This window comes from Penaeus monodon, chromosome 16, assembly GCF_015228065.2.
Source record: "Penaeus monodon isolate SGIC_2016 chromosome 16, NSTDA_Pmon_1, whole genome shotgun sequence".
NCBI classification, from domain to species: Eukaryota; Metazoa; Arthropoda; class Malacostraca; order Decapoda; family Penaeidae; genus Penaeus; species Penaeus monodon.
This window is the reverse complement of record NC_051401.1, coordinates 42,227,154-42,239,689: the sequence shown is the minus strand read 5'-3', so window position 1 is coordinate 42,239,689 and position 12,536 is coordinate 42,227,154. Positions and strand designations below refer to the sequence as shown.

Below are 12,536 nucleotides of genomic sequence, written 5' to 3'. Positions count from 1 at the left end.
TATGATGAAGTTTTAGTTGTTCTTTTTGTTTTTTGTTTTTGTTTTTTTTTAAGATATGTGCATGACAGTAGGTGCCTAATTTCACATGGCTGGAAGAATAAGAACAAAGCGTGTCTCAGATTATACTCTCCAGGAGCAAACAGTTTTCCCCCCACTCCCACCAAGCTTTGGTTCACAAGTCACTTTTAGAACACTGCAGAACACCTTTGGTTCCCCCTCACAAACCCCCTCACTGAAGCTGATGTAGGGATTTTTACTTTATATACATCCACAGGCATCAGAGCCTTAGGATGAAATTGACCTATTTTATTTTTAAAAAAGAGTTTTATTGTCTGTCCCCCCTCCCCCCAAAAAAGGGGGTTGGACTTCCAATTGGGAAAAAAAAAAAGACAAGAATGTGTTTAAAACAAGCAGGGATTGTTTTTAAATTCTTTTCCCGTGTGATTAATAGACACAATTCTCCCTTTTTGGGAAAGTCTGAGTAGTTTTTAATAGTTGATTTATACTGCAAGCTACATTCATCTTCATCATGATATTATGCTGATAATGGGCAATAAATAGATACAAATCTGTTAATAATTGTAGGTTTCTTTTAAATATTTTTATGATGAGTATTTAGTCAATGTTTAAATGGTGCATTATGTGTAGCAACGCTGCCTTTCTTAGCACATGCAGTTTGAAAAAGTTTTTTCTTTCTTTTGCTTTTTGAGTCTTGCTTACCTTTTATAGTAGTTGGCTATATATGTTTGATTTTAGTTTTTGTTTTCTTAATCATCTGGAAAGGATTGATGTTTAGGATTTAAATCATTGACTTTCTTGGAAAAAAAATAAAATAAAATAAAAGTTGGTAACTGCCAGATTTTTGATTGCTCCAGATAGAGGGCGGGTGATTTGAAAACAAAACAAGACAAAGAGACATGCTATAGAGACAGTTACAGCAACTTGTGATCTTCACAGTATGTTCTCCCTTGTTTACATGTAACTGAAGAAAACTCCACATTACTGTTATTATTGAAGATACTTCATAAACACAACCCAAAAATCAGATTTATTTCCATTTTTGTTAGAATATTGGAGATTCTTTTTTTTATTTTTTTTTTTTTTTTTTTTTTTTTTTTTTTTTTTTTTTTTTTTTTTTAATTAAAGGTGCACTTTATAATTGAATAATTGAATGTTTTACAGAATTTTAAAATCAGGTTTAAATTTTCTGTAGAAGAAAAAAAAATGGAGCATTTAGTATATATAATATATATATATTATTTTATATTATATTATATATATATATATATATTTTATATATATAATATAAATATATATAATCTTTGTCAGCAAATCATAAAACATAGACAAATTTAAATTGTTATAAAATGCTTTTTTTAAGATTAGAAAGACACTATGCATTTACCTTGTCCCAGTCACACAAAAGAAATTAGTAGTTGCGTTAGTTGTATTTACTGGTGTTACCACAAGTTATATTTCCTTATTGGATGAAACTTTTGAAAAGAAGAAAAATTTTTTAAGACTTTCAGGCAAATGTAGTTTTATTGTTAGTAATGCTACTTTGTGGTTTATGTAATAAAAGTATTTTTTGGTTTAAACTATGACACTTGTGTTATGTGCACATGAATATTCACAGATTTAGTGGAAATCACAGTAATCTTGTAATTCATATGGGCCTCATGTCAGTAAAATCTTATGTCTTACTGAAAGTAGTTTTAGTGGGCAAATAGTTTACTAAAATGTTCATGGAAAGTATAATCGTGCGAGACAGGTTCTACAGCCTGATTTTTGTATTTATTTGAAGAACTGAGAGGCTGACAGTATTTACTCTCTGTAATGATGAATGACGTTGATATTTTCTCCTTATTTTCTTCGTTTCTTATGTAATGTTCCATAGGTCTGTTTGAAATTATTTTTCTTTGTAAATTTTTGAAGCTGGAATTTTATTATAAAAGACCAGTTACTGGAAGATATTTTAATTTTTTTTTTTTGATACAGTCATATGCTACCAGATGCCTCTTAATTAACCTGAAAAATCTGCCACAAAGCAAAAACGGAATTTTGCACTGAATTACAGATGCAGTCATATTTATTTTGTGTAACACTGATAAACCGACTTGTGTATAGTGCTGAGTGTGTCCCCAAGTACCCTTCTGACTTCTGTCTGTGTTGATAATGAGGCAGGCAAATTTTTGAGAGATGTGCATAAACTTTGACAAATGATGTTATGAGCAGCTGTAAGATTGCGTATAGTGTTTACATATCACATACTGTCATGGGAAAAGAACAAGCCAATTGTGTTAAGCATGGGTTTCCAAAAATAGGGAATTACCCTTACATGCATCAGCTTAAGCACAGTTGCTTAGACTGAGGTTTGTACTACCACAAAAGGCTTTTTGAATACTCTTGAATGCTTTTTTCCTAGCTTTTATTGATATTGTAGCTGAGCTCTATAGAATTAAATCTTCTGACCTGCTTGCATTATAAGTGGGAATTTTAAATGAGTTAAACTTATATTTCATATAGAATCAAATGAGATAGCAATGAACTTTGAAAGAAATATGTCATATATCAGATACATCTATTCATGATTCAAGAAATGTGGTTACATTGTTTTGTACAATTTCCCTGATAGTTTTGCAAATTATGTTTCTGGGTGATGTTGATTTTTGTTTTATCAGTCATTGAAACAAGAATCTGTGGTAGTAAAATCAGATATGAAAGAAGTTATTTGAACTGACTTGGCTGTTATGATGACAAAACAGTTCACATATTTTGAAAATGATCTGAGGATTATTATGATGCACATTTTCTTTCAGTGAGAACATGAAAAATTATCATATGGAGAGACAAGTTATCTTAAATTGATAATTGGGATTAATTAGAAGTGTGGCTATCATGTACTCCTCTACAATGGATAAAAAGAAGGCATTGTATAATCATATTTATTCTATTATTTACAGGCATATGACAACAAGGAGTCCTGTGTACGCAAGGCTTCAGTGTTTGCATGGTAGCATTGCATAATGCTGTGGGAAGAGGATGCCAATGCCGACCACACTTAGAGAGTCTTACAGGATCCAAGTTGAAGCTCCTCAACCTGTACATCAAGCGGGGCTGAGACCCAGAATTCGGGGGCATCATCTCCAAAGTCTGGAAAACCCCACCCTTTAATAATAATAACTATATGTGGAGGTGGAAAATGGCGGGTGTTTTGGGGATAGGGTAGGGGTTAGGGGGTGTGGCAGAAAGATTAATTTTATTTAACCTTTGATGGCTCAAAAAAAAAAACAAGAAAAGATTTTGTAATTAGACCCTTTTGAAAAAAAACAGAAATAAATAATAAAAAAAACTCTGTAAAATATAAATGACTCAGATTTTACTAAATTTATATTTGAATAGGAAATATATTTGGCCAACATTTGCTAATTTATGAATACGTTGTATTAGGTACACAATTTTTTCTTTAAGAATTGGAAATAGAATCTCCCCATGAAGTTTTGGCAAAAAAATTATAAAAATATGCCCTTGGGAAAGGGGAAGTGCTTAAAAAAAAATAAACAAGGACAAAGTTTTGTGTGAAAAATTTAAAATTTTATGAAGAGTGCGTTGGTTGAGAGAACGTGATCAGGTTGGGTTTGGACTCCTCAAATTTGGTGCCAGGTGGTTTACCTTTTAGTTTTACCAGTAGTTTTACTGACTATTGCTTATTTGGGAAATTTTGTTGAAAATTATTTTGTGATTATTGATAACAAGATATGGTTTATCCGGGCAAAGTGAAAATTTAAAACCAATTGAGGATTTTTTAAGGGCAGAAAATGTGCCATTAGGGGTGCAGTTCATTTTAATAAAGAGTTTACATTTTTTCTTGCTGCCTACCTCGTTTCTCCTGCATGGTCACTTCTTCTTTGGAAAAAAAAGTGAAGTTAAATTTTAATTCCCAATAAAGTGTTGATTTTAAACAATAGTAAACTCAATTTTGGGGGTGGGAGCTATCAATTGTGCTGGAGGTGACACCATGATAGTTTATATCCCTTTTTTTTGTAACCCCTTTAGCTGACATAATGATACTAATGTGTTTGGGTTTTTCATGGTCTCTTGTAAATAACAGTTGTCACATTTATTTAATTGTTGACTGGGTCTGAAGTAACGACGCAATGCCCCGACTTGATGACATCTGGGGTGGTATGACATAATGGTCATTTTAGACAAATATAGATGATTGGGGGCCCCCCCATTCCAGAAGATTCCCCTGCGCCTGATGGCTTTGTTGAATGCAGATTTGGAAAGAAGATAGGCGTGTTTTAATATAGTTGATTACAAAAGCTTTTTTTTCTCAGTGGCAGGATACTAAAGTTCTTTTTATTTAAAACAACCAGGTAAAATTTTTTTAGCATCAGATAAATTACTTACCCACCCCTTATTAATCAAGGGTTTTAGCATGATTTTGTTGATAGACCAAAATTGTTAAGGGTACTGATTTTTTCAAAATGAGCTTTAAAAAAGACGAGCTTATCACAATTTTTGAGATCATCAGCAAGTTTGATCAGGAGATATAAGTATATATTTTTATGATGATGTATGATTATGTAATGTAGTATTGCAATTTTTTATGTTGTGTAGCATTGTTTTGTATGTTTCCATTGATATTATATATATAACACATATAGTTGTGATACATATGTATATGTGTTATTTTATGTAATGTGATGATATGGTTACTTTTTGTATTTTTATGTATGTATGGCAAAAAGTGTGTTGGTTGGGGATTATTTATTATATATATAATAATATATATATATATATATATATTAAAATTTTATAAACACAACCACACACACACACACACACACACACACACAACCACACAACCACACCCACCAAATACACACACACACAAAACCCCAACACAACCCCAAAACACACCACCCCACACACCAAAACACACCACACACAAACAAGCACACCACACACACACAAAAACACAACACACCACCACATATATGCATTAAAAAAAATAACAATTGAAGACACAAGCATACATGATAATATTGTACAAATCCATACATACACATACATTTTACCCTATATACATAACATTACACATACAACTAAAACATTAAAATAACTTACACATACTATACATACACATCATTTCACAAATCCCAAAATACAATATAGACTTACCTTTGTATAATGACATAAAATTTGTATGTATAAAACATAAATAGCACATACCCATATTTGAAAGGCACAAGTTTCTCTTTTTCAACAAGAATTTGAGCTTAAAAAAGTATTACCCAAAGTCAAAGTAACGATTATATCCTCCCATGTTAATAGCCTTCAGTGTGCATGTCAACAAGCTTAGCAAAATACTGTTCTTTTATGGTATGATAATCAAATGTAAGAAGTTTTCAAAATGCTGCGATAAAGGATGTATAAAGTAAGGGGTTTAAACAGTTGTAATACAGTTTAACCATATATGATAGTTTTAAAGTTAATACTTTTTTAAATTACATTTTTTTTTATTCCATGTTTCCTGAGTTTTTATTTTTCTCTTGACCTAAAATTTTCCTGTAAAAAAATTGAATCTATGGACAGGTTTGACCCTACAAGTGGACTCTTGACTGCAGCCAAATATAAGAGGTGTAGCAAGGCAATAAGGAATTTGTGTTTGAAGCATTTGCCTATATCTGCTTTAAAACTAAATTTTAATTTTTTTGGATTAATTTTCCCATGGAAAACCATCAAAAACACGGTGGAAAAAATTAGGTTAAGCTCATAAATACAAAATATTTGAGACCCGTGACTACATTGCAATGACTTGTTGTGCGACTTTTGGGGGGCAGCGGGGGGGTTTTCTTCCACCACTAAGTTTTTGACCGGAGCGCTATTTTGAGTCTTTGAGGCTTTATTCAGGCTTTAATTGTTTGCAAATGTTGGGACTTAAAAAAAGAAAAAAAAATATCAGTAGTGATTTTTTGTTTGAATCAGAGCCTAAAAATCAGTTTGTAAATGAATAGAGTTTTAAGAGAGATTTTTTGCTCTGTGGATAATTTGTGATCTTGTCTATTTTCAAATCATGCTAAGCTGTATATAATGTTTTATGTGCCAATGAGTTTTTTCTTTTCCAGAATTGTGATAGCCTGATTTTGTAAGAGTGATGTGCTTGTAGCCCAGAAGTCAAAAAATCCTTTCTTTAGTAAAATATTTTTTCCACATTTACAATTAACTTTTTTCCATAGTTAAAGTGAATGGGGATTTTGAGGTCAAGCATATGTTTAATGAATTACTTATTTGACCATGTTGCCCGTTTTTTTTTTCCTGGTATCAAAAAAAAAATTTATTTTAAAGGTGTTTTTTTTTTTTGGGGTTTTTTGGGGGGGAAAATTGGGGCCCGGAGGATTGGATTTATGGGAAGTTTTTCTAAATCATATTATTGACTCAAAATTTGGGTTTTCCAGCAGCCCTTTCCTAGTTAAGAACGTGAATTAAAAAACTTCAAAATTTGTTGTGGGGGTTTAATGCAGTTCTTTTTATGCACAAAACTAGCAGATCTGGTTTTTTGAGCCTTGGATGATTCTTTTTTCTTTGATGTAAATGGGGAAAATGAGCCATATTGAACACCAATACCATATATGAATACTGGAAGGAATTTGAGCTTGATGGAAATGCAAGATTTGAAGGATGGACAGTGTGATGATTGGTTAATCGTGTAGGTGTGAGGGAAGCTGGCTGCCCCAAGTGACTCCTTTGCACATTCATTTTTCCTAAAAATCTCCCTTTATTGATGAAATTTATTCACCTTTTCGCAACATTTTATATTGGGGTTCCTCCCTTTAAAGAAGCATTTATATCTGCAGCATATGGCTATGGCAGGTAATCTTCATCCCAAAATCATTTCATTGTGTATCATCTTTTGTAGTTAGTTTTAGTTGGCAGATTTCAGAACAGGGTCTGTTGCTGAAATTTATGTAGGAACTATATTTGTTCATTTCAGATATAGTGCTTACTTTGATTGTTCATTTCAGATATAGGGCTTACTTTTTTTTTTCTTAAATAACACAGATAATACAGTTAGAAATTGCTAACAAGGTGTTGAGTGTTATTCGCAATGCTCTTATGTGTGTGAAGTTGAACTTTAATTATAGTATCAAGAAAAAAACAAAAACAAGGCTTTGAATAATACACCTTTTGAAAATGGACAAAAACATGGAAAAAAAAAGAGATAAGGATATTAAAAAGATAAAACCACAACCTCTATGTGTTGAAATTGTCTTAGAAAAAATGACAGGGAACAGAAAGACTTGCATAACTAAACAATCATTTTTATTTTACACAATACATGACTATGCTGGCAAAAGACCACCTTTATAAATATAGAAAAGAGATACAGTTCATACATACCTCTCTGTAATTTCTGTTTGTGGACAAACCTCACTATGTAAATTAACTATCTACCAATGTACATTCAATATATATTACTGTGTATTCTGTGCATTTGATTCAAGTAAATCACACATTATGCAACTGAGATAATCCTGCATAATCACCTGTATGCAGGAAACAATTGCTCACAAATATACAATAAGAATCACATTCACCAAGAAGCTAGGCTATTGACTTAGACTAAACAATAACCAAATTGCTCATAGATCACCAATAAATTGAAAAATGGAATCACTAAATCCATTTATATTATATATTATATGGAATAAGGACTAACTATTTTATAAGGTTTACAATGGCAAAAATAAATTGCCTAAATTAATGGTAATGTAAATAGTGCAACCCCATTTTCCATTGAATAAAAGTGATCCATGATCAATTTCACATTGTTTACCCTATGGCGTTGTTTTCTTCACTATTGCCACAAAGTACATCAATTGGGACTGTGTTGTTGGTAAAAAGAATACAAAAAGTTGTTTGATAAATGTCATGAAATAAAGTCAAACTGTCTATAATTACAAAATAGTCACATGTCAATATGTCCAAGGCTAGAAGCTTGCTTTTATAGATATACACAGCTTGGCAGTTATGAATTTGCTGATGCCTGATAAGTAAAATTCTTTGAAGGCAATATTATCTGGAAACCGAGTCAAAAATCTCATTTTCATATGAAACCCATTTCGTAGAATTATTATTATTATTGCAAATGAGATCATGGGCATAGAATAATACAGGGGTTTTATATATTTCCCAATTTTTTTTGTAAATATCTTCCTTGATCCTTAGCACATGTACAGAACAAAGATACAGACCTAGGACCTGAGCTGGACAGATTAAATGCAATAATCATAATTGCTTTTATAGATAATCACACAAATATATTTTAAGATGCAAATTACACTAATGGCAAAGGGACAAATATTCAAATACATTTCCTGAAGAAATTTTTTCTTGGATTGCAAAAGATATCAAGACCAACTTGAAAATGTTTGAATTGAGATGGTTAAATAACACAGGAATAAAACACGTTGCGTTTCCACAGCCCCCAATGTCAGTTGATCAGAGTTTCACGTCGCTGTCTAGGCAGAAAAGCTGTAACAACAAGGACACGACTCCGGGCGGCTGCAACGCGCTTCTGCAAGATAACCGTCTCCCTCGCAAGCGCTTCCACAAAGGTGCGATGATCCATCGGCGAGTCCTCCTTTATGTGTACTGTAAAATGAAAATGGGGCAATCAGAAACAGACTTTTCAGATATAAATCTGCATAAGATTTTTCATACAATTTTTCAGTGATTAAAGGGATGAATATACTAAATACATAGTACATTATCATATAGACCTTATCAATTCCGGTGTAAAAACTAACCAGGTCTTTACTTAATGCTGTAGAAGGATACTGCAATGCCATTATCTAAAAGGATAGACTACCATACTGCATAGTAAAACACTCTATGGGATGGTACTTCTACAGTTTTATTTTGTGCTAATTCAACAGGAAGTTTCTAAGAACTATTTCAAAGTCACAGTCTACCTATTAAAACCAAGTAGCTTTTGAAACTTAAAATAATGAAAAATTACATCTACAAAAAAACAAAAAATGTGCAGTTGCATACGTACGTTTGACTTACGTTCGTAGCTCCAGGAATCTGAAGGAACATTCAAATTCCCTTTAGCCTGAGCTAAGTCAGCTTTTAGGGCTCTCTGGATAGTTTTAAGAGATAGAATTTGCTGACGTGACGCCCTCAACTGAGGTATGTCTGCTGCTCTTGGGCGGCCTTCGTATCTCTTCACATCCTCCTCTGACCATTCCTCAACTTGAACTTTTGATAAATCATCTGTTGCCTGAGGCTTAGGCTGAGGCTGCTGTTGCTGGAGAGCTTGAGACTGGGCCTGAGCATCTCGTCTATGTTCTTCATCCATCTCAGAATCCTGGGAGGAACTAAATGAGGAACACTCAGAGTCTCGGGGGATGCTCTCATATCCAGAGGATTCACCCAAGGAAGGGTTGGTGCCTAAGGACCCACTATTTGCTGCTGGATGGTGATGCTGGTGGTGCTGGTGATGCTGATGGTGGTGCTGATGGTGGTGCTGGGGCTGTAGGTTCTGACCAGTCCTCCATGCCTCACTATTTTCTAGGGGAGTTGCACTCCCCTGAGTTGCAGCACCTGAATCATGACCAGAGTCGTATCCTTCCGTGGGTGTGGGGGCATCAGGGGGGTACATCAGGGTACACGTGTAGCGGTAATTTCCCCTCATGCCTACAGCTGGGGGTTTAATTGCCCCGACACGAGCTGACTTACCCCAACGTGTGCGTACTGATCCTGTTTCCCCTCGCCTGCCAACACTTTGCTTAGCTGCACTTTGTGAGACCACTCGTGAGGGAGACTTTATCAAGTTTTTTGAATTGCGATCGGGAGATTTAGAATTTTCTCTACTTTTAGCAGGGGTTTTTACTTTGGAATCTTTGATTTTTGAGATATTTTTCTTGTTCTCAACATTTATTTATTTTGCTTTGCCCCCCTTATAGGAGCTTTAGTTTTTCCCAACGCCTACACAGAGGAATTTTGAAAGTTTTGAAGTCTGCATCATATATTCTGAATCTTCACTTATGTTACTAACACAGTCACTTTCATTATCACTTTTCCCAGTAACCGTTCGCTCATCATTCACATCAATAACATCTTCATCTTTGCTGTAATCATATTGCACTGGGTTGCAAAGAACAACATTAGCTTCGACATCTTCTATAAATTCTGGCAAAGAAACGCCATTTATAGGAACGCGGTCTGCTAACTTTTCTGTGGAATCTGCCAATGGTGCATCCTTTAAATTTACACTAGTTTCAGACACATGCTGCTTTATGCTTGGGTTTGATGAACCATCGGGACTTTGCATGGAAGAAAAATTGAAGAACATAGAAGGGATGTATGGTACCAAATCACTTTGTACATCACATGTACAGTGATCTTCCGGGAAATCCAGGTCATCTGTTTCCCAATGCATTTTTATCACTTGCTGAGTCCTCCAAATGTGTCTAGAGGTCGGCTTAGCCACTGCGACTTGCTCCTCAGGGCTGACTCTAGTTTCAGGATGCTGTCGCCATGACGAAGACGCTTTTTGTTAAGTGGGACCAATTTTTCCTTTTGCCTGAACAGGCTCGCTGCATATACTGTCATCTTCTAGGGGTGGCTTCTGATCCTCAAGTAAGGAGTCTCGGCTGTTGGCCAGGATTTCTGCAAGGGTGGCAGCTTGCAACTTTGGCCCACCTGTATGAACCCGAGGACTTTGACGAGCAAGTGTTCTGTACAAGTCATGAATCTTCGCTAGCTCATGCAGGTTCCTGTTAGCCACATCAGACTGGAGAGCTAAACTAAGATCCTGACAGACTCTACCATAGTCTGTAACCTCAAACAAACTAAACGGCCGAGAATCATCCTCATCAGAGTCATCCTCATCCCCAGTTTCACCCATCTGAGAGTACGAGTCTGAAAAATCAAGAAATGTTTTGAATAAATCTTTGGAGTCGTACAAAGAATTTTATTTGCAACCAACCCCTATATTATCTATCTATCTATCTATATAGATAGATAGATAGATATAAGATAATTGATATGGGTTTTGGGGCCAAAGAAAATATAAAAATAATTTCCCCACAAAGACCAAATTATACATTTTCAAAAAAAGTATATTAAATATAATTTTCAAAAAGATATATAAAATTAAAATTACAAAACAAAAAACAAATACATTATAAATATTTATATAAAATATATAAAAAAATTTTTTTTTTTCACCCTTTTTTTTTTCCCCCCCAGTTTTTAACCGTTTTTTTGGGTTTTTTATTCATTTTCAAAAAAAATTTAAAAAAAAAAAACCAAAAATTTTTTTTTCCCCCGCCCTTTTTTTAAAATTTTATATTTCACGGGTTTTTAAAAAGAAAAAAACCCAAAAAAAAATTTTTTTAAAATTTTTTAAAAATTTTGGGGGGAAAAAAAACCCAATGGAACCCTGTCCAATTTCCTTGGAAATTCAAATTCATTTTTAACAATTTACAAATTTTTACTTTAAACTTTAATTATTTTTAAAAAAAATAAAAAAAAAATTTTAAAATTAAAATTAAATTAAAATAAAAAATATTTTTCAATTTTTATTTTATTTAAGTCCTTAAAATATTTTTAAAAAAATTTCGGATTTTAAAAAAATTTTTAAAAAATTTTAAATTTAAAATTTATTATATTGTTAATAATAAATCTTATTATTAAATTTTTTGGAAATTAAATTATAAATAATAAAAAACGAAAAATTTATAAAATTTTAAATAAAAATAAATTTAAAATTTTAATGTTTTTATAAAAAAAAGTAAAAAAATAAATATATAAATTTTAAATGAATATTAAAAAAACAAAAATTTTTAATAATTTTATTAAAAAAAATTTTACAATATTAAAAATTTTACTATAAATAATAATATAATAATATTTTAAATAATAAAATTTATAATTTCTAAATAAATATTATATTAAAAATAACAAAATATAATTTACAATATTATATTTAATATAAATTAAAATATATATATAAATATATAAAATTTAAAAAATTATAAAATTTTTAAAATTATTATAAACAATATAAATATAACAATAAAAATTATAAATAAAAATATAAATAAAAAAAAAATATATATACATATATATATAAAATATAATAAAATATATATTATAAAAATTAAAGAAAAAAATATATATAACATTAAAAAAGGAATATAAAATAATATATATATATTTAACAATATAAAATTAAAAATAATATATATATAACAAAAATTATATATTATTAAAACAATTATAATATTAAAAAATAGTAAAAAAATAAAATTTTAAAAAATATATAACAAATTAATATTAATAAATAATATAAAATAAAATATATATACAATATAATATAAACACTATATAATATATAACACAATATATATATATATAATACAATAATATATAAATACACATATAATATATATATACAAAAATTTTAAAATATAACACAAATATATATATACACAAATATAAATACACAAAAAATATAC

At 31.4% G+C, this 12,536-nt stretch overlaps 2 protein-coding genes across 3 annotated transcripts; both read right to left on the bottom strand.

Annotated features, from left to right (window-relative positions):
* Nucleotides 1-7,312: 7,312 nt before the first annotated feature.
* On the bottom strand, nt 7,313-9,970 carry LOC119582820 (protein FAM76B-like). 2 transcript variants are annotated; one of them, XM_037931285.1, is made up of 2 exons: nt 9,079-9,970; nt 7,313-8,661 (listed from the first exon to the last, which is right to left on the bottom strand). In XM_037931285.1, exons 1-2 carry the CDS (start codon nt 9,704-9,706, stop codon nt 8,501-8,503), a joined length of 789 nt encoding a protein of 262 aa, XP_037787213.1. In that variant the 5' UTR covers nt 9,707-9,970; the 3' UTR covers nt 7,313-8,500. The 2 variants fall into 2 exon arrangements, with proteins under 2 accessions (XP_037787213.1, XP_037787214.1); XM_037931286.1 differs by having other exon boundaries at nt 8,522-8,661; nt 9,068-9,970.
* A 572-nt stretch (nt 9,971-10,542) lies between these two features.
* On the bottom strand, nt 10,543-10,918 carry LOC119582822 (the record flags this gene model as incomplete). Its single annotated transcript, XM_037931287.1, is given in 1 exon segment — nt 10,543-10,918. A coding segment is annotated over 1 exon segment (348 nt), but the record flags the coding sequence as incomplete, so codon positions are not given.
* Between the last annotated feature and the right edge of the window lie 1,618 nt (nt 10,919-12,536).